Here is a 20,117-nt window from a genome sequence, read left to right as displayed (position 1 = left end):
ATTTCAAAGCACTGAATGGTAAGTCCTCCAAAGAGCCCCCCTGTGACACTCTATTTATATTCTGTGGTTCCACCAGTAAAACAAAGGGACAAAACAGCAGGCTAAAAATACAGCAAGTCCCAAAGCATCATGCTATTACTTGCTGGAATGCAAACTCAGCCTGATAAGTACAGAGGAGAAGTACAAAGTAACTGATGGCAAAACAATTGCACCTTGATGTAGATATTAATAAATTCCATTACTTTATCTCAGCAACACTTCTTCCAATACTGTAACTGAGAACATTATCTACATAGAACAGTAGTTTTTAAAATTCTTTATCGAATATCAAATAAGAATTAACAAACTCTATGTAACACAACACAAGCAAGATGCAATCACTGCAATATTTTTGGAGATGGCAGGAGCTACAGGACCAAGTCTGAGCATGTGCCTTGTCCTCTTCTGCAAGGGCTAATTTTGTAGAAAGCAGAGGAATCTGTTTTGGCAAGCCATACACATTTCCCTGTGAAAACAGCTCATGACTCAGAGCACACCTGCTTGTCACCATAGCTGAAGCACAGCTTTAACACAAGTTAGCTTTAGTGATCGGGAATCGGTCTTGTTCACTCTCTTTCCCCCCTCTCCCTTGCCCTCCAACAGATGAATTAATATATTTTGTACCATAGATGAACTATACTAGAAGTCAGTATAATGATGTCGGGATTAATTATCAAAAGTGATGATTCTTTAAAATCACAGCCATTTTTCTTTATTGATATATGCGAGACCTTCTAGAAATTAAAATAAAAACTGGTCAGAAAAATTAATGGCACCAGGAACCATTTTTCTGAATCAAAAGGAAGAAAATGGGTTAGCTAAAAAAACCCCAAACAAACAAAAAAAAACCAAACCCCAAAATCCCCAAAGCCCCACTTGATGTTTTCCTCGTGTGCTTTTTATAAACATTAAAATTCTTGAGTAAGAAAAAACTTTTTCCAGTTGTATCTCTTTTACATGACTTTCAGAGTTCCTAATGTTGGGACTTTATACTTACTTTTATTTAGTTTCAGGACATTAATTTTAAACTATGCCATGGTTTATGAAGATCACATTGCAGTTCTACAATATTATAATTACTCAGTACTTAATGTCCACAGAACTAGTTCCTCATCCAAATTGTTACTGAAAATACTGATATCAGTAGAAGAAAATGTCTTATTTGAGACTCCGAATAGATATATTCACTCAGTTTTATAACAAATTATGTATATTCGAACAGGGATTCTATCGTTCTGCATACATACTTACTACACAAAGCATTGGAAAACATTTCCAAGACCACCAACAAAAATTAGGAGCATAAATTTTATTCAAAATACAACTCTGAAGAATTCTATCTAGTTTTATAATTTTGAGTTAATAAATTTTTCCCAATAGTCTTACCATGGTAGTCTTAACATAAAGTATATGCAGTAATTACTAATAGTATTAACAAGATTGACAGAAACCTGACAAATAAATAACAAGGATTCTAGTTGCAATTCAGAGAGCTATAACTACAGACCTATCCATTAATGATGGTATTTGTAAACTATAAGCATTTGAATAACTCTCCTTCTGTTCTTTCAGATCTTAACAACAGCTACAGCCACAATCTGGAGATATTTGTAAAGGATGACAATTTAAATGCGATTAATTTCAGTGCAAGCAATTTGTATACAAGGAGCAGAGCAAAACCCAAAGACAAAAAGTGTATGAAAGGGAATTCAAAGATGAACAGTTAAAAAAGCAAACTACACCAAAGCAGAGCACAGATAAGGGGCTGTACTGTACAGTGCATTAAAGACAGGACCATGGCAAAATAAAACAAGGAGCAAGTGATTAAATTTAACATAAGGTATTTGCCATTGTAAAGTGATGGGAATGTAAATTACAATATCAATTATGTTTCATAGCTTTTTTAGGGGAAAGTAATATGATGAGTATATTTGATTATCAGGGAAGTCAAATAAAAATAGATTTCAGAAACTGAGCTGTGAACTGATACAGTCAGACCAGCAAGAAAGAAAGAAAAAAAAAAAAAAAAAAAAAAAGGAAGAGACATGAATTTGGAAACACAAGTAGATTTGGACACAGCTTGGCTGTACTAAGCAAGAAGAAGAATGTGTAAGTAAGCCACACTCAAAGGATGCTTGACTGATGGGAAGAGAGGATTCCAGAGAGCAGGGAAATGGAAGAGGCTTCAGATCCATATTGCAGATTATCTTGGCAGTGCTGCGCTTAGTGTGCAGACTGAGGTCCTCATCATTCTTCCAAAGAAGGTGGTCCAGACATTCATAATTTACACCAGTAAATTGGTTGTTGCAAGTCAGAGTTACTGATCACATTGAAGAGACAAAAGAGAAACATTTTCTTCCCACCTTTGAGAAAGTGTGATGAGCCAGAGTACAATGCCTAAGCTCACTTTGTGTTTAGCTACTGCATGAACTGTGTTTAACCAAGTTGCTTCTGAGAATTCTGATTTTAATAGTTTTTGCTTGTTCTTGGCAGTTACCCTAGCCATCCCAGGCAAACAGACTGTGTTCTGTGCAGGGCATATCTCATGAATAGCCATGGATCTTCACAGAAGCTGTTTATGTTGTTTTAACTATATATTGAAGACACAGAATCAGATGCAAGACGCTCTGGTATAAAAAAAGAGCTACATAAGCAAATGAAAAGGATCAACGTGCCAAGTCTAATAACTTCCTCTTACCAGACACCAGTTACATATTTACATGCATACATATTTAGTACCTGTTTTCTACAGTGAAGAATTAATTTTCTTTAGAATTCTAAATTAAAAAAGAAACAATAAGGTTAGAGACTGCAAGACTCCTCCCCTCAGAAGAAAAAAGACTAAAAACATCCTCTGAACTCTTGACAAAATTTATACACTCAGGTGATTTGACAGGCTTCAACTGTTCTACTGCTTTTTCAGCATTGTATTCATAAAATAGTCATTCTGCAACCAAGACATTCTGTGGGGCTAAAAGGCACTCTTTGTAGAAGAAATTGCTGAAGCAATGGTAAAAACGATTAAACCCAGAGGGTGTGAAAAGGCAGAAGACTTGAAAGTCATTTTCTGAAAATAGATACATCTGTCTTGGTTTCTTAAACAGTCATTGAAAAATGCGGAGACTTTTTTCCTCTCCAAATTTACTCTGTGCCCAAGTAGTTTGTCATTTCTAATGCTGCAAAAATTTGCCAAGAGGAGTTCCATAACATGTATGTTAACTCTGTAACATGAGGAGTTATAACAACGTGTATGTTAAGTATTGCAATGAAAAACATTTCCCCCTCTCTACTCCACTTGCACTGTATATATGTTTTTGGATAAACATAGTTTTAGTGAAAGAGTTCAGAATACACATTTTCTAATAAACCTTGCCAATGTTAAAAAAATTTATGTTTTAATTTGGTATATGGCTCCATGTTTTAAAATCAATCCCTGATGTGTATTGCACGCTATTTACAAATGATGGAAAACATCTGAATTAGTGTATGCTTCTCACAGAACTAGACTGATAGATACAAATGTAACATTATAATAAAATACCTACTTATGATTTTGTCGCTCTTACTTTCAAAATGTTTAGCATAACATTAATCTTAAACTTGTCAGTCCACAATTCTTCATTTAGCAGTTGTTTTATGCTTAATACAATCTTTCATGCTATCTGCAAGATTACTGATAAAACTTTAAGGTTTGCAACAGAGAAGACAAGATGTGGTAAACAAGCTTTATGAAGACTTGAAGCAACAACAACAACAAATCATTGAAAAGTACACAGTCCTTGAAGAACACATTAGCCAGTAACACAATACGGTATGAACAGATATACCCTGGGAGCAAAAAGAATAAGGAGATTCCATTTTATTATGATCGCCTTTCAGAATAGATTCCCACTCATATACACACTAAAAAAAAAGTCAAAACAAACTGAAATATAAGTATCACCGTGAGCAGAAAGATGCAGAAAATGAAACGGAAAACCTGCTGTCTATATGAACATGAACAGCTTTCCCTCCAAAATGATTAGTTATTCCAAATCTTTAAAGGAAAAAAAGAACCCCTCTCAAGACTGTGTCAGTAGAATAATATTTTGTGTATACTCTTCGTGTAGTATACAATCAAGTAAAATTAAAGAAGATAGCATACACATTGAGAACAAGGTCATTACTATTACGGCCTATCTATATAACCAAAGACTTTGAAACAGCATCCTTCTCCAATTTAAAATAAATTGGAACATGATCTAAAATAAGAACTTTTCATTGAAAACAAAATCATTAAATGGTCACACCAATTCTTTTTGAAGATGACAGAAGCATGGGCTGAGGTTTGATTTTGGTACTTCTTTTCAAGTTTTACTTCTGGTTGGGAATCAGTATGAGAATTTGAGATCTATCGAATTTGAGATCTAAAATTACTTTGCTCATGAAAAAAATCAATTAATTATGAGGAAATTTAAATGACTATAACATAATTGAAGAAAACCATTTTGGGACCAAAGAAAACTTTATCTAAGCCCAGTGTTTCCACATGCACATGAGCTGCTGTAACATGCTGGATTCCCTGGTTAGTTAGGCTGATGAGAACTGAAACATACATATAGCCTCTATTCTGTTCCTTCCCTTCCCACACATGCAAAGAAGAGTTTAACTCTGCTATTGTAAGTTCTACAAAGTAATTCCATTCAGAAATACCCTGAAATGAAACTGGCTGAAGAAGAAAACCAACAAAGAACCCGTACAGAAAATGAAGAAAAAAGGACCCCCCAAGAAAACCCCTGAAGAGCTTGCAAAAAACTCACTGAGCTGCTTTTTATTTTTTGCAATAGCCTCCAAGTATTTAATATTCCAAAACCATCCAGAATTATTTGCAAATTCATTTATTAAAATTTATTACTGGTAGGATTTTGCTTTATTGAAAAAAGGAAACTCATTAGCCTGGTAATTTGCAGTCTTTGTGTATCAACAAAAAGGAAGATGAACTGCTGAAACATCATTTTGAATTCTTTCATCCACTGACAGACTTACCTTTTCCATGGCTGAGGAAGACTTTTTTTTTAACCTGATATGACTGCTGAGAACAATTTCCTTCTACTAGAACAAATTTGATTTATTTAAAAAATTTAAAACAGATAGAAAATTTACAACTTAGTGCAAAATAGAGAGCAATTGCTAAGTGTTAACAGAAGAAAGCATTGAACCTACCTAAAGATCAGAACAGCCGGATGTAAAAGAAAAACAAGTCTTACGACTGTGCCCCATCTACTCATGTATTTTTATGTGTTAGAAATAACACTGAAAGCATGTTTTAAATCAAATCAAGATCCTGAATTTGTTTTATTTTGTACTTAGCTTTTAGCTGCAACAATAAGGGTATTGCTGTGCTAGAAAGAGTTGTGGCTTTCTGAAGCTATTTGAGTAGAGAATATTGTATGTCTGGTATGTTCAAGGTGGTCTTTGTAGTATGTAAGAGCAGCTTTTCTTCTTTACCTATTGAAGAAATTGCTCTCAATGGTAATTTTAAAGAGAGCTTTACAAGTATAAAAAGAGAGCCAGCATCTATTATTCAATCATAACTTTTTTTCCATGTTATTGATGTATTTAATTTCTAAACCCGTTTGCCTACTAATTCATACTTCTCTATGAATTCAAGTGACATTTTAACACCTGGATGCAGAATATCATCGGCTGATGAAAGGACTTTTAGGAAGGTAGGTTTATTGCTATTTTTCAAGTGTTCTCTATTTATAAAGAACATTAAGACACAACCATACATTTATACTGTGGAGAACAAGTAAAAAGACCACGAGTTTGTGAGAAGCAGCCCCCATCTTGCTCAGAATTTATAGTTTGTGAATTAAAGGTGACAGAGGACCATATAGAAACCCATGATAGAATAAAAATGCAAGTAAACTAGTAACAGAAGAGAGAATTCCACAGCACATTTCCATACCAGTAATAATGACAGTATTCACACAGTCTCTATATATCAAAAAACCAACAGAATTTGAAAGAAATTGTAATAATGTCAAGTTACTAAAAAATAAAAATTAGTCAGAAGTCCTAGAATGTGTGTTTCAGAGAAAATTTCAATACTACAAGATGGAGAATGGGTTTGTGTTACTTGTGAAAAGCACAGCTGGATCCTATGTAAGCACAGGAATATTGCGGAGATAGCATTCTCACTAGTTGATTGACTAAGGAGAGAAGGCAGTTACAGTGGGTAAGTAACAGCTGAAGACTGCAACTTTTTCCAAATTATAACCACTATCTCTTCAATGGGAAATCTTGACAAATCTTTCCATTCAGAAGTATCACGAAATTAAATACACTTACGCGAAAACAAACACCACCCCCCCCCTTCACTCCTTCTATAATAGTTTCATGTTTTGATATTTGTCCTGGATACATATATGTATATGTATTATATTTTAAAATAGAAACAACTATGAAATCTTCTTAGGTTGACTGCTTCTCTGTCTCTGCCTAATAACATAGCCTGAGATTTCTCCTAACCACTACAAAATTTGATGTTGTTTTTTATTTTTTTTATTTACTTTTTAAAATTTATTTTTTTATTTATTCTCCAAGATGTTTGTTTTGTTTTAAGAAACATGACACGAATTCTAAACATAAATAACCTGTTCAAAACTGGCCAAAGGGCTATGATATTTAATTCCTCTGACAATATCTTTAAGATTTATGAATAAAATTCAAATAACAACACAAAAGAAACAATTATTAGTATTCCTGAAAAACTAAGTAATTACATCAGTTCCTATCATAGCTGATCTAAGCATAGAAGATGTGAAAATACAATCAATCCAAATGATTAACTGGCATACAAGTGAAACGGGAACGATCTTTGGAGGACTCCAGGCATGTACAGGTCTTGCATGTTTTGGTTTTTGGTTTTTTTTCTATTTACAACTGCAAGCTGCTTACTATTTTTATGACGTAGTTCATTTTTTCACCTTTTTTTTTAAAAAAAATCTTGAAAATTTGCAAACAATTTAACAAATTTCTCTTTTCCTACTCAGTTCAGTGTCTGTGGGCATTTATATAAATTGATTTTATTCCAGTGATCTTGCCTATCAGATCTTGTTATCTTGTCCGATTTTAATTTCATTGCCTCAGCAAATTATATAGGTGTTGAAAGTTGTGTAAGACACAAGCCTCAGTGTTTTTGTAATCTTTCATTTTAGGTAAGTGACAGACATTCACCCCAAAACAGTCATTCATCACTGCAGATAAATCATTACACCTTTCTCTTAGGGAAGAGTACCTCACTAAAAAGCTTTTCTCCATTACTTAGACAATATCTTCCTCTTTCCTACTGATTATTTTTGTATCTTTCTCATATTACCTTTTCAAAAGCCAGGCTTTAAAATGGTCAAGAAAAAAAATATGTTGTTTGTTATTCTACTCCTTTTCTGCTGTAGAGACAATACTTTTTTCTCTGAGATTGAAAGAGTAGCAGAGGAAGAAATGAATCCTTAGCAATCTAAATGAAATGAAGATGTTGAATAAGCAGGACAGCATCCTTTTTGGATTTTTAAAATCATTTCACTGAAGTATTTATTTTCCTTAAGTCTATTTCCTAGAATCTTTAGTAAAAGGCTACATTAAGCAAAAATGGTACTTTTGAAGGAAACAATACAGCTCAGCATTAAGGTCTTCCTCCCCCCTTTTTAAATTATAGATTCTTTTTTTCTATTTTTCTGAGAATTTTAACTTCTGATTTCTTGCATGCTTCTCTTGGATTCTTAACTCAGAGAAGCATTATTAATCACACCTTGATTTTTGACAAGTTCACACCATTCTTGCATTTGTGATTTGGACTTATACTCCTTTACCAAGAAAAGAGTAGACTCTGCCTACAGGAGTAGTGCTAAGGCTTCCCAAGTGAATGAGTAACACTGAAAGTAATCTTTGGATATTTTTCCCATTCTCACCCGTTCCTCCAGTAAAAGGGAAAAAATACCCAAACCCAGAAGTATTTTATGCCATAGGAAATTCTTCAGGTGATCCAGACATGGATCTTAGCACCATTCTAATGTTAACTATTACTGACAAGACTGCATTGTTTGTGCAAATGTTTTAGAAAGTTATTCTTGCTATTCGTAGTGCATTTTTACCCCACTCCTAACAAACCCAACTCTTGAATTTCAGTTAATCTTCTGACCCAACAGACACTCTTACATGAGACTCAATTGAACAGGCATTGTAACTGTGTAAAAAAAAGGTCTGACTTGCCAACAAAGAAAGAGAGATTATACTGGAATTATTGATAAAATGTATACCAATAATTCTCTTAAATCCTCAATAAAGCAGCACAGCAGTCAACAGACTAACAGAAGTCCTTGTCTTATTCCTCACTTATCCACCTTTAGCAGAGTAACAGAATCCACAGCATTAGCAATTCAAAATAGGAAGGATTCAAAGCTGAGCTCAGTTGGAGGAAGAAATTTTGGCTTCCATTTGGTTTTGATTTTCTTCACTGGATGTTTTTCTGCACTTCATAAAAACAATATCATACTTCTTTCATATTACCAAATCAAAGAAGAACTGTGCAGCAAGACTCTTTGAACTGGATGAAAAATATACAGTTCATAATGCTTCAGTACAGATACTAAGTGAAAAGATATGGAAGACCTCAAAGAAAAAACATCTCTGCTTTAATTCCTAGTAAATCTTTAATTTCTAGTGGTGACACTTTTTAGGTTATCAGTAAGAGGTATTTATGATATCCAAAAACTTTTTATACAACAAAAAAAATATTAACCAATACTTTACTACCATCCCTACTGCTTGCATTCACCTCTTGTTCCTGAATCTCTCCTGTAACAGGAGAGATCTGTTTCAAACAAAAAACTGACTGTGGATATCCCGAACGGATATTAAAGACCACAAATAATTTGAAATCCTATTAAACATTATACAGTTTAAAGTATGCAAATTGTGTATTTCCAAATGTTATTATTTTTTCTAGTTTCCAAATAAACCCTGCTGCACAACTGTACTTAGCAAAACCAGGACTCACACATTTTCTGATGCAGTTTCCTTGAAGGTTTATAACTTAAGAATTAAATGTAGGTATTTGTAGACACCAAGTCAAAGCCATGACATTCTTTAATATTTACTTGCTTCATTTGGAATGCTTTTAGTTCTCAGAAGTTTTTGAATGCTTTCTCAAAGAAGTCAAAAGTCTCTTTTTCAGAATGCATAAGAGGTGAAACCACTATCTTTATGATTTGACTGATAGCAATTCTATTTTAATCTCCCCCCTCCCAAATGCTCCATAAACACCTTTTATCAAATTAAACCATCTGTAATAAAATTTCCCATTTCCCCACTATGTCAGCATTATTCTACAAAATCAAACCAGTGAAGCTAGCTTGTCTTTCAAAAAGTATTTTTCAATGTTTAGCCAAAATTCATTCTAAATGTATTAATGTATTTGTTCAGCTCTGAAAGTTTTAGAAACACAAAATCAATCCTTATATAATTCTATAACAAGTGATCAATTACCTGTTGAACTGGCCAAAAAATTGCCTAGAATCGGATGACAGCATTTTACAACGGATTGTTTAGGAAAACACAACAATAACAGAAAAAAAATCCCCTTCAAGAGTCAGTTAAGCCAAATGATTAAACGTAGCTTCTCCTACCCATATCTTCCTGTTGAATCTAAAGAAAGCATTCTCTGCAGTTACTTAACTGCAAAAACGATTTGTATTGTTATTTACATTGTTACCAAGAAGCAAGAGTTACTTGGTCATCATAAGATTCCTAAGCCTAATAAAGCATATACCTATATTCAAACTAGGCAAACGACATTGCTATCATATAAACACTTTTGGAAAATTAAAACATTCTTATACTTACTCTTTATAATGGATGCTGAAGCGTAAGTTACTGTTATTGAATATACTTTTTTTGTAAGTATAGAAAACATTTAAAATCTATGTCCATGTGATAATTTGGATAGAACCAATTTAGATACTGAAAACTACATAGACCATAGGATTTTAAGAACAGGTAAGTATTTCCACAGGGACGTAAAAATTCAAATCTAACAACTATCATTAAAATACCAGTTAATTGAATTCTGTTGCCTAGTATTCTTACAGTACTTAAATCCTTTGAAAACACATTAAAACTACCAAACTAGAAGAACAGCAGTATCAAACAGGAAGAATTTTTCGTCAAATGCCTGCTGCTGCTTTTATGACGTTCCACATTTCATCATTATAGACTGGCTTACGAACTTGTACTAATGTAGCAGCTTTAATAAGTAGAACTGAAGTGGTAGACTGTTGCCCCCACATCACAAACCACTAACATCAGTATACATTTTAGTTTCTCACCTTGTCAATCATTTTACGGGCTTCCATTTCTTCAGAATTGGGATTTTCCAACTCAATAGTGTAAGTACCTTTGTCACTCTGATCGTCCTCATTGTCCTTTTCAGTAGCAGCAGAAATATGTTGGCCTTTCAACTTTTTGTCCATCTCCTGGTTCTGACTAGGCCTATGGCCAAGGCTTCCCGAACTCCTTAACAAGGCAGCTTGTAAGACAGGTAATGCAGCAGAGGGTTCTTCTGATTTTTGTTTTAGAAGTTTTGCATGAACACCATGTACTGCTCTGTGATGTGATGAGCTAGTTTGTACAGATGAAGGGACTGCTTTCTCTCCTGACGTAGGTTTCACTCTTTCAGCTCGTGCATGAGGTGTTGGAGATGGAGATTCTGGGCACAAAGCTCCCACATTCTGAGAAAAAGAGTAAGAACGTCTCTTTCGAGGATGGTCTTCATCAAAAAACTCAATCATAAAGGCAGTCTGACTCAAACCGGCTTGCTCTTGCTGCTTTTCTGTGGAATGGACTTTCTGGTGTGACTTTTTCAGCTCTGTATGATGATGCCTTAAATGTTCTTCAAGTGCTGCCCGCTTACTGTAATGCCGGTGTGCACCAGCATTTTCTGAATCACTTTGTGTACCATCATCATGCTTATTCCCTACAAGCAAAGCAAAAGAATATATAGTACAATGCAACAAACAAACAGAAAAAGCCCCAGCCCAACATGTACAAAGAAAACTGTCAAACAGAGAAAGAATTTCAAATTGGTTTTCCGTTTAGACTCCAACAGCTTTCATATCTGGCTCTGCAAATTTTGTACAGCCCCTGGTAATGCATTCAACTTGCTATGAGTCAAACAATGAAACATTTCATAAGCTGGTCAGTAACAGCAGAGAATTTGAATTACCCTTTTCACCAATATTCTCATCTGTGAATACTTATCAGTGACTTACAAAAGTCAGTATTTTACCAGCTGTACTATAGTATGTTTCTGAATTATACTAATGTTGTTACACAGCCAGTTGATTACAAATGACTACTGAAAGATCTGAGGCAGGGTTAAGAAGAAAAAGAAAACTTTAAAGTAGTCCTTCCGGTAGCTGAAAATACTCATTGAGAGCCACAGTTCATATTGTTGGATTCCTCACACATTTACAAGAGTTTATAATGAGAAATGTCTACTAAAAATTGGAATGAATTCTTTATTACTCTTTCCAAGAAGTAAAATGAATTTTTCCATCATTCATTCCCCTCAGCATCCGATGTATGCATGTAAAGTAGTTGTTATTACTTATTCATTCCACAAACTACTTTGAGATCTATGAATAAGGATTATGTATTTAAGAAATCATATATATGCCTACAAATATACTTTGTAGTGATACCTGAAAATGCATGGAAGCCTGGATACTCATACACAGTAAGTCACATTTAACACAAAGCAACTTCATGTACAATGAAAGTGTCTACACTTTTAAGTTTTAGCTCAGTTTTACCTTCTTTGAACTCTTTTTTGATTGTCTTACTGGTGTATACACAGATCGTACAATTTATTTATTTTTTATTCTCAAGAGGATAGCTTTTTAAGGTTTTCTCACTTACATAGTCAGGATATGCAGCTACTACTCAGTAAAATAGTAATCGTATATTGGGAAACCTTATTTATCAGACTAATAGCACTGAATACACAGCTGAAATCCCAGCTTACATTCCTGTTTGCTACTTATTTGGACAGTGCCTAAGAAAAAGATGTGATGGCTCCTATACTTCCAAATAGTAACAATAAATATCAACTTCACAGTAAAAGTCATATCGTATGACTTCAGCAGTGTGACTTCAGTACAGGAAGAAAAAGCTGAGGAAAAAAAAAGTTTTTATTTTTTTTAAAATCAAACTTTCAAAGCGGCTATGTATATTCTCTACCTTATAATTTGAAAAAGTACAATTAATGAGCAAGAATACAAACAAATCACAGAAGATTACAAAATTCAGATATTTATTATAACCATATGCACCCTATAACTTACACCTCTTTCAGATGAAAATTCATCAATCTTTGAGGAGCCAGGAAAAGGTTAAGGCCTTGTAAACAAAGCCCTTCCTATTTATCAAAGTGACAAGCTTAATATATTAAAGAATGTTCATGAATATAATACAGTATCATGAAGACCAAAGAATGCTCTGTGATATGCTCTAGAAGAAATATTACACTATTATCTTAATGCTAGCACATTGATATAATTCTGTTTTCAAGATTTTATTTTTTTAGCTTAATTTGGAAGAGTCAGCCTTAAAAAGAAGACTTTTGATCAGTAAGATAAAATACATTGTACCCAGTCCCAGCTGGTTTAACAGCTAGGCATGATAATGTTGCAGAATCAAGAAAAATAGAAATTGCAGGGTTAACCTGCTGAAATGAAAAACAGAAAATGAGAGACTTGAAGTTTTCTTTCTGAAAGTTCGAATGCCACTAGAATCTTCACCTGAACATCAAAACTACTTTCTTCTTTATTCTGCTAAGTGGCATCCAAAAGAAAGTACACTTATCACACTTAACATTTCATTTAATTTTATTTGAAGTGTCACTATCTGCAGTAAATGAACACGTATAATCACCTGGAACTCCATTCAACAGCAGCATGCTTGTAAAATGCAATATTCTGCAAGCTTAGTATAAAAATTGAAGCTCTTAGTCTATTTCAGACTCCTGACTCAAACTTGACTCCTGACTCAAACTTGACTCCATCGTACATGATCGATTTAAGCAGAATAACTATATGATGTATTCTTTGCCATAAATGATTTTCTTAGAGCACATGAATATTCACAGAACATATGCTATTGGAAGAGTTGCTAAAAGCATAAATTGAACTTCAGAGCTTTGGTTCTAAAAAGCAATTCGGCTTTTTAAAGTAATGCAGGGGAAAAAGTGAAATATACGAAATTTAACTAAGGTTCAGATTTCTTCCTTTTCCCTTTCAAGATAAATGTTTTAAAAATGTGATGTTTTCAGCTGTACTAGAATATCTCCAATTAGTATACTTATTGTAAGATAACTTAAGATTTGCTTTCCTATCCTCTTTTAAGACTTAATAACTGCAATAAAATTTCCCAGCACAGATCCTTGCACACATGTGGAGTATCTGCGATTTCAACTGAACTCAGCAAGGGCTCAGGGATCCACTCACTGGATGCTGGTGAGGAATTGTTGCTTTCAGAAATAGGCATAGCTGTAATTATTCACGTTACCTTTCAGTCTCTTCAAGTACACTGGAACGTCACTCTTAATACTTTTGGAATCCTCCTCAGTTGGTTCCCATATCATTCTAGGAGGATTGTTCTGTGCTAGCCAATCTGCTACTTTGCTCTCTGCGGCCATCATCACTGTTTGAAGCCCAGGCAGGTCCTGACCACTGGAGGAAGAAGGCTTTTTTGACTTGTGACGCTGTTCCGATGTGAATTTTGTCACGTGATCTTTGATCGTCACTTTTCCTGGAGTGTTGTCATCAAATTCAATGGTAAAGGAAGCATGCCCTGCACCTGCTGCATGGGAGCTTTGGGTGTCTTTTGTTGGAATTTCATGAATAGTGCTCTCTGCTACCTGTGAAGGTTGCTGGAATTCTTTTGTAGGGATTTCAAAATAACTTGGCTCCCTACAAAAAGGGTAAAGTTCTTCATTTGCAGCTGCAGACTGCTCCTCAGCTTGCTTGGCATCTGTGCTGCATCCTATTAAGAAAAATAAAAAATAGATTTCACAATACTTGGGAACTTCAGGTTCTTCAAGAAGTTTCTGAACTCCTGTAAAGGCCACTTGAGTAATTTCTGGAATAAACAGTAAGATTTTGGAGAAGATTAAGCAATGTAGTTCTAGAAAAATAATTCCAGAATTATAATTCCAGAATTACATATAAAAAGTATTATTGAAAAGACAGCACGACCTTTGGCTGTAAGGAGTGTAAAATGGCAAAAAGCTGACTTGAATTTGTCAAAGAAAATTTGCATTCCAAAAATTTTTAGATGATATGAAGGTCAGATGAGTTATTACACATGGAAAACCCGGTAAATCGCATTAGAGAAATAGTTGAAATGATCATTATTGCAATTCCAATCTATCAGAAAATCATCAAATCAAGGTGCCCCCAAAACAAGTGCTAGTGTTCTGGCTTTCATTTCCTGCAGTGGATAGCTAGTATAGTTTTGTTTGGTAAAATTCTTTGGAAAAACAATTCACACATTAACAGAAGGTAAACATTAATTCTGGCTTGAAAAGTTTAACACTGATAAGTATTGGAAAGTGTTTTGGAATTCAAACACTTTAGTTTTACCCTTTTGTAGAAACCTAAAGAATCAAGCTAAATCCTACCGTCACCTGCTCTTATTTTGTTTCCATAATTTGTAGATGAACAGAAAAAGTAACAACAGCTGTGTGTAGAATGTTACCAAACCATGCTCTAACTGGGTAAAGAAAGCAGATGTGGAAAAAGCATGGGGTAGTTATTGAAAGTCCCACTGTATAGCCTCAACAAAGGTTAAAGTTCCTTTTGATTGCAGCAAAGCTACCAAAGTGCCTTTGAGAAAACAAACCTTCTGGTTGCATTTCATGAAGTAGTAAGCTAGCCAAAATATCTGGTGTAGAGATGTGCTATAAGCAACAGACACTTGAGAAGTTAGCAGCAACGGCAAGTAACATTCTAGCAGAAGAATTCTGAATAGCTCCTACGTGATTTATCATGAACCACGTTAAGATGCTTAAGAAATCATTTTAGGTTGCCAAGTAAAGGAATAAAAATGCAATTAACAGATTTCTGGTGCTAAAAATAGCCACACTATATCAGCTAAGACAATTAAAATTTGTGTATGAAGCTATTATGCAATAAGGTAGCAACAGAAACATTTATACTGGAGTCAGGAGTTTAAGGGGTAAAGGATGCAGGACGGCATAATGCGCCTATGCTGTTCTTCACAAACGTGCTTCTTGTGAAGATTTAGGAAAAGGTTAAAAAAATAAAAAATAAAAAAGGATTGTAATTTGATACAGAGAAATAGAACTAATTAAGGGACAGTATAATAGCTGGAAATGGTGTGATAACAAAAATAGTACACATTCTTTATTATTGCCATACTTGGATACCAACAGGATAAAATAACTCTGACACAGGTGACACAACTCTTTCAATTTATTTTATCTAAAAGTAGCTGTTGCAAACACAAAAGATGTTCAGAATTCAGACAGTTTTCATATTGTGCTGTTGCATTCCAAGAATACCCTAGCTAATGCTTTTCACTGTACTGTGAGCTACCTCATCTCTGTGGGGTAGTTTCCAGGCACTACAACAGCAACTCACTACTCCCCTCCCTGAGAAACAGAATGCCTTTTTAGCCCCCTTCCTGAAAACACTTATACCAGCAGACAAACAGTACAGAATAAACCTATTTTACTGATGCAAAGGTCATTAAAAAAGTACAATTTCATGCAATTGTAACCAATAATTAATCAAGACTGTGTTAAATGCTCCTTCAAAAGATAACTGGCTAACACAGTATGTTTTGAGAAATATTTCTAGTTTTGGGCCAGGCAAGAGCAATCTACTGGTCACACAATAAACAATATTTTTCAGTAAATATGAAGTAACTGGTTCATCATTATCTTTTGAAAATCACAAAATTGTAGCCAAACTACATCAGATGTATGGTAGGCTTAGGATGAGGGGATCTGTAACACTGGCTTGTGAGCATTGATGGACAATTTTCCCTGTAAAACTTGCCTGCACCAAATTTAACATTTGTAATCAACTGTTTATACTAATATTTTTTATTAAAACATGCTATAACATGGCTTGAATCTAAATTATGACACAGTGAATCTAATCAAAAGAAGCGAGAAACCGAACTACAACTAAATTGTAAATTTTGCTAAACTAGAAAAATTCTTACAAACACATTGATATTATATATATAATGAAAAATATCTGAAGTACAAGTTAATTTTAATTACTTAAAAAATCCTATTTTCAGCCTGAAGTACTTGCATTTTTAGAAGAGTTAAATATATCAGTATTGATTAGAATAAAGAATTGAAAACAATGAGGAAACAAAAAATATAGATCCTGATCTGAACCACCCTTCAGAATTTTTCACCCAAATTCTAAATGCAAGTCCTTACAGCTTTCTAAATATTACAAAGAGTGATCTATAAAATAGCCTTACCTTTGAAATCCTATTATAAAAAGTCATCTGTCAAGATGAAAAAATTATGTATCAGACTGAATACAGAAAGCTTTAAGAGAAAACCCTCCAGCAAATACTGAAGATAGTTAGCGGTCATTACAGATCTATAATTTTTAAATAGAACAAGCATAGTATCTGTACAGCAAAAAAGGCAATTGTGTGGAATTGAAAGTGTGTTTTGGGAAAATGAGGGGATGGATGGGTTGTGAACTGCTACCTCTTCAGGGACTGAAGAGACTTCTGAACTGTCAAGAGTGAAAGGAAAGGGGCAGAAAAAGAAGCGGGGTATCTGTAAAGAAGCAGCTCTCATTCTACAAAGGTCTAGAACTACAAAAGACAACTCTGCAACAGTTTCTACAAGGCAAGTAAGGAAGCAATAACTGTAGCTGCTACACAGGTGCAGTGAGACAATAAATGAAATAACAAGTCTAGGAGAGGCTAAGAGGGAAACTGTGTAATATTTGGGAAACCATAGGCTTAACCAATTGGAGATTCAGGGAGATTCTTTACTAAAATAATCTCAGAGATGATAATAAGAAATGCAACATTCATTTTGTGAAGTTAGCAGAACTGATTACGCTTTCTAGGATTTTTGGATTTTTTAAAGTTTTATTTCTTAAGTTACGCACACAAATAGTCAGAATCTTTAAATTTTACATGCCAACCTGGAGAAGAAATGTCATAGGTATTCTGTGCTATTCAACACACTATCAGATATGCAAGAAATTGCCTGTGTATATGAATATATTATCATCTGCAAAGATAGGATGAAACCTCAGAAAATGTTTTACATGGTCTTCAGATTTTTTAGAAATGTTCTTTTTTTTCTGCCTTAAAAATACAGTTTTAAGAATAAAACTTGTAAAAGAAAGTTATCTGGAATTTACAAAGCACTTCTTGAAAAAAATGTCTGTAAACCTGGAGCAAAATATTTATTTGCAGAAGGTATAAGAAGCAGCCAAAATATTATATTTACACAATACCTCAAAATATTTTTAATGTTAGCTTTATATTGTGTACTGTGCAATGACAAGTTTAATGAAAAGAAGCTGAACTTAGCGCCTTCAAATGCTTAATAGAATTTCATTTTCTTCTTTCTCTGTCTCTCCATATTACTACTTTTTATTTCCCACTTACCTTTTAGGTGTTTTTTTTTTTTTGCTTTATGGTTAAAGCATATTTTTCATTTGTTGTTTAAAGACAAGACTGCAAAAAATACATGTAACGATTCACCTAGAATTGAACAAGATGATCTTTGTCTTTTAATGTTGTCATAACCTGTCTTATTTCAATATCAAAATTGCTCTAAATAAAAATATAAAAAAGTATTGTAGAGAAATCCCCACCTCTCATAATAAATCATTTAACTGCATGCTTTAAAGGAGTTAAAAGTGAAAAACAGTGCAAAACTAATCTTACTTAAATATATTGCTGTGATGGCTCTAAAAAGTTCTGTAAGCTCCCTGTGACATCCTGTGCACATACACTTCTATAGTTTTGCAAAGCAAGCCTTACATACGCAGCACTTGCACGTATTCTAGGCCAAAACCCAGCAAAATTCTAGAACAAACTTCTAGAACTTTAATGTTAACAGTAGTGATTAAACGTGTGTGTAATCTCCTACACATACTGATTACACTGGTATTTCTAAAATAACTGTCAGCCTACTTTACCTTAAAATGACACTGTTTCTTAAGTGTAAAGAACATTTAATCTGACACATTGTTACACAATACTGGAATTAAAAAAATGTATCATGCCAAATGGAAAAAAATACTTCAGATCCCTAAAGCCTGTTTAAAAATTGACTTCTATCTTTTCTTAGATTTCTGGTAAAGGCATTAATGATGTAAAATTCTACAACCACTACTGAGATCAGCAGAGAACGCAGTTTTTGCTTTTCCACGAAGTGAGAGTGTAACACGTGGCAATAATAATAATTACACACCAGGTAAACTTGCCAATAACATGTAAGTTTAACAGCTGCAGTGTAGATAAAGTCACACCATAGGTGTATATGCAACAGTTCATTTTAATACAGACTAGTAGATCCATGGATCATTAAATTAGAGCAACATGCATGTCTGAAAAAAGCAGAAAGGTTTTTTCTTTTCGAAGTTTTCCAGGCTATACTGCTCTGTTTGGAAATAATTTCCATTAGCGAGTTTCCGTTGTGATAGAAAGACAGTAACACTGAAATAATCTTATTAACTTGAGATTGTGAAGACTAATTGTCCATAGTTGGCTTAGCAGAAACAAATCTATTTCAATCTCCTCATTAAACCTTGCTCCATCTGTTATAATTCATGCCTTCTTTTCTATTCAGTTAATAATCATGTACCAAATCATTAAAGCATGAAGCAGATTCTTTATAGGATTAATTTCTTACAATGGTATCAGGCTTTATTGATTTGAGTTAATGAAAATAAAGTTTAAGAACTTATGTACATGAATTAACCTGTAATGTACTTACTTTTCAGCAGTTTATATTAAGAAGCATGGTCCAAATTGGTGTTTTAAATACTTAATACAATTTAGCCCACGAAAGAACAAATAACTGCATCAATCTTGAACTTTTTTTATTAAAGTTCATCTTTATTTAAAAGATCCAAACATGACAGTCTTGTGAAGTTTCTAATTTCCTTTCATTAAAGTGTTTCTTTATATTGATTTCCAATCATTATATTCATCTATGTTATAAAACCTAAGTGCATGAGGAAAATGCATACTAACTTGTTGAAAATTAATTTAATGTTTTCATGGAATGTAACTGTAGGCCAAAGGGGCCCCAAAAGCTTATGTCTTTATTTTATAATTGTACTAAAACATTTAGGATATTTTTTTTCACACTTCTACACAGACATAGTTAGTGTTCTGAGATTGAGGAAAGGTGCCCATAGAGGCAATTGTCAACTCTTATCTGGTCTGTCTTCTCAGGCTATCTGCCAACACTACTAGAAGAACATCTACAACAGTCAAAAAAACAGACTAGTAAAACATATGACTAATGTCTACTCAGAGATTAAGTGATCAAGATAAATAAATCACTTGTCTATACAAGGAATTATAGTTCTACATCCTCCCAAGTGAAATTGTTTTGCAAAAGTGTCAGGGTTTGGTTTTTTTCCCAGCAGTGTCTTCCTATAACATTTCACATAAGTTTTTGTTTAGTATGTACTTATTCAAACTGAATACCATTCTTGCAGATTTATTAGTTGTTCAGTTTGAGGAAATAGAAGCTACTCCTACACTCTACTTAGATTAATTCTATTCATAGGAAATAAATTCATGATTAAACAAAAACAAAAGGGATTGCTAACATATGTTGCACATTTTAAAAAAAAGAAATGTTTTATTTGCTGAAAAGGCTCCGGGCCCAAATTTTACTTTTATTTATAGCGTGTATATATATGGAAAACAAACAAACAAAGTCAGTTAAACAGTGTAGAAAATATTAGTCCATCTTCTCTATTAATCATTTACCTTATGACGAC

At 33.8% G+C, this 20,117-nt stretch overlaps 1 protein-coding gene across 8 annotated transcripts in view; it reads right to left on the bottom strand.

Moving 5' to 3' along the window:
- The window catches only part of CEP170 (centrosomal protein 170), a 106,361-nt gene that overhangs the window by 44,549 nt on the left and 41,695 nt on the right, over positions 1-20,117 (bottom strand). For all 8 annotated transcript variants that reach the window (XM_049831385.1, XM_049831384.1, XM_049831387.1 and 5 more), the window contains 2 exons: positions 13,645-14,121; positions 10,407-11,053 (listed from right to left, as the gene is read on the bottom strand). In XM_049831385.1, the coding sequence (XP_049687342.1) occupies positions 10,407-11,053; positions 13,645-14,121 (1,124 nt within the window). The remainder of the gene's footprint in view (positions 1-10,406; positions 11,054-13,644; positions 14,122-20,117) is intronic.

The sequence above is a fragment of the Accipiter gentilis genome, chromosome 28, assembly GCF_929443795.1.
Source record: "Accipiter gentilis chromosome 28, bAccGen1.1, whole genome shotgun sequence".
Taxonomy (NCBI): domain Eukaryota; kingdom Metazoa; phylum Chordata; class Aves; order Accipitriformes; family Accipitridae; genus Astur; species Astur gentilis.
The sequence above is the reverse complement of the archived record's forward strand: the minus strand, read 5'-3'. Positions and strand labels throughout refer to the sequence as shown.